Source organism: Geospiza fortis, unplaced genomic scaffold (assembly GCF_000277835.1).
Source record: "Geospiza fortis unplaced genomic scaffold, GeoFor_1.0 scaffold546, whole genome shotgun sequence".
Lineage (NCBI taxonomy): Eukaryota > Metazoa > Chordata > Aves > Passeriformes > Thraupidae > Geospiza > Geospiza fortis.
This window is the reverse complement of record NW_005054612.1, coordinates 170,500-171,807: the sequence shown is the minus strand read 5'-3', so window position 1 is coordinate 171,807 and position 1,308 is coordinate 170,500. Positions and strand designations below refer to the sequence as shown.

Genomic DNA, 1,308 nt, shown 5'->3' with positions numbered 1-1,308 from the left:
TTTGAACACACACAGAGAGGGGCAGTGGAGCTGGGAGGCAGCTGGAGCCCTGGGGTGGGGTGGTGGCTCTGTGTTTGCAGCTCCCAGCCTTCCTGAACACCTTCCCCATCCCAATATCTCCTGTCTGTCCCCGTGGCCCTTCCCAGACGCCCGAGGCTGCTCTGGGATGCAGGAGCTGTGCCAGCCCAGGCTGACAGCACCCACAGGAAGAGTCTCCCAGCTGCCTGTTCCCGCTCTGCTCTGAATCAGCCGCTCCCAGCCCGATGCTGGGGAGCTGCCAGGGAACTGGCACCTCTCCCAGGCTGCAGCTCACCATCCGGGCTGTTGGAGCACCTCAGTGCCACAGCCACGGACGGGAATGCTCCCAGCACCCGAGCTGCCAGCTCCCTACAGCCACCTGAGCTCTCAGGAAGGGGCCAGCAGTGCCTGTTCACACCTGCAGGGGATCACTGAGACAGCCCCACGGTGGAGAGGGACAAAGGGCCAAGTGACAGCTTACCATGCCCAGGACCTTCCCCGAGGTGCCTGTCAGTGGGAACGCCTCTCCTGACCTCTGCAGGGAACGAACCTAGGGATAAACACACACACATCAGCTCACTAGCACATCGTTGTAGGTGGCTGTCCAAATTCCCCTGGGATGTGAAAAAGAAGAATCAAATCCCAGCCTGGCCTAACCTGCTCCTTGTGCAGCTCATCCCTGACCAAGCCATCCACGTGCAGGAGGTTCTTGGCCACGCCAATGCATGGCAGGTCTGTCAGGACTCCGAGGTGACAGGCTATGCCAAATTCTGCCAACAAGGAGCCACTGTAGCCGCGGGACACCAGGGAACAGGAACGCCAAGGAGCAGCACAGGGCTCTCCAGGAACAGCCTACCTCTGGGATGGAGCAGGCCATTCCCATCCACCAGAAGCACCTGAAAAAGCCAAAGCAGAAATGTTATTTCCTGGGCACTGAGAGCACTCTGAGGAGCAAGCAGGGCTCTGGGGGAAGGAGGAATCTCTCTTGGTTCCTCAGTTCTCCCTGTAAGGCTCCTCCTGACTGCCTGACCCTGAAGTAGCAGCAGTGTGGGACTGGCAGTGCCCAGCACACACCATGGGCTCCCACTGCCACGGGAGGCCTGGCTGCTCCCAAATCCACATCCCTGCTCCCCAAGGAAAGGGAATGGATGCTCCAGCACAGCTCTGCCTGTGCCTCTCCCACCCCAGCAGCTCGGGCTCCGGAGGGAGAACACCTTCCCTGGGATTCTGCAGCCCAGCCTGGGACAAGGGAAGCACAGCACACCTGAGGCTGGAGCTGGGGCTCCTCCT

General features: G+C 60.8%; 1 protein-coding gene across 1 annotated transcript in view; it reads right to left on the bottom strand.

Annotated features, from left to right (window-relative positions):
• Positions 1–1,308, bottom strand: part of ENDOV (endonuclease V) — a 9,649-nt gene that overhangs the window by 7,118 nt on the left and 1,223 nt on the right. Inside the window, exons 2-5 of the mRNA XM_031064663.1 lie at positions 1,283–1,306; positions 875–914; positions 676–788; positions 500–568 (exon numbers count right to left, since the gene is read on the bottom strand). Coding sequence (XP_030920523.1) covers positions 500–568; positions 676–788; positions 875–914; positions 1,283–1,306 — 246 coding nt within the window. The remainder of the gene's footprint in view (positions 1–499; positions 569–675; positions 789–874; positions 915–1,282; positions 1,307–1,308) is intronic.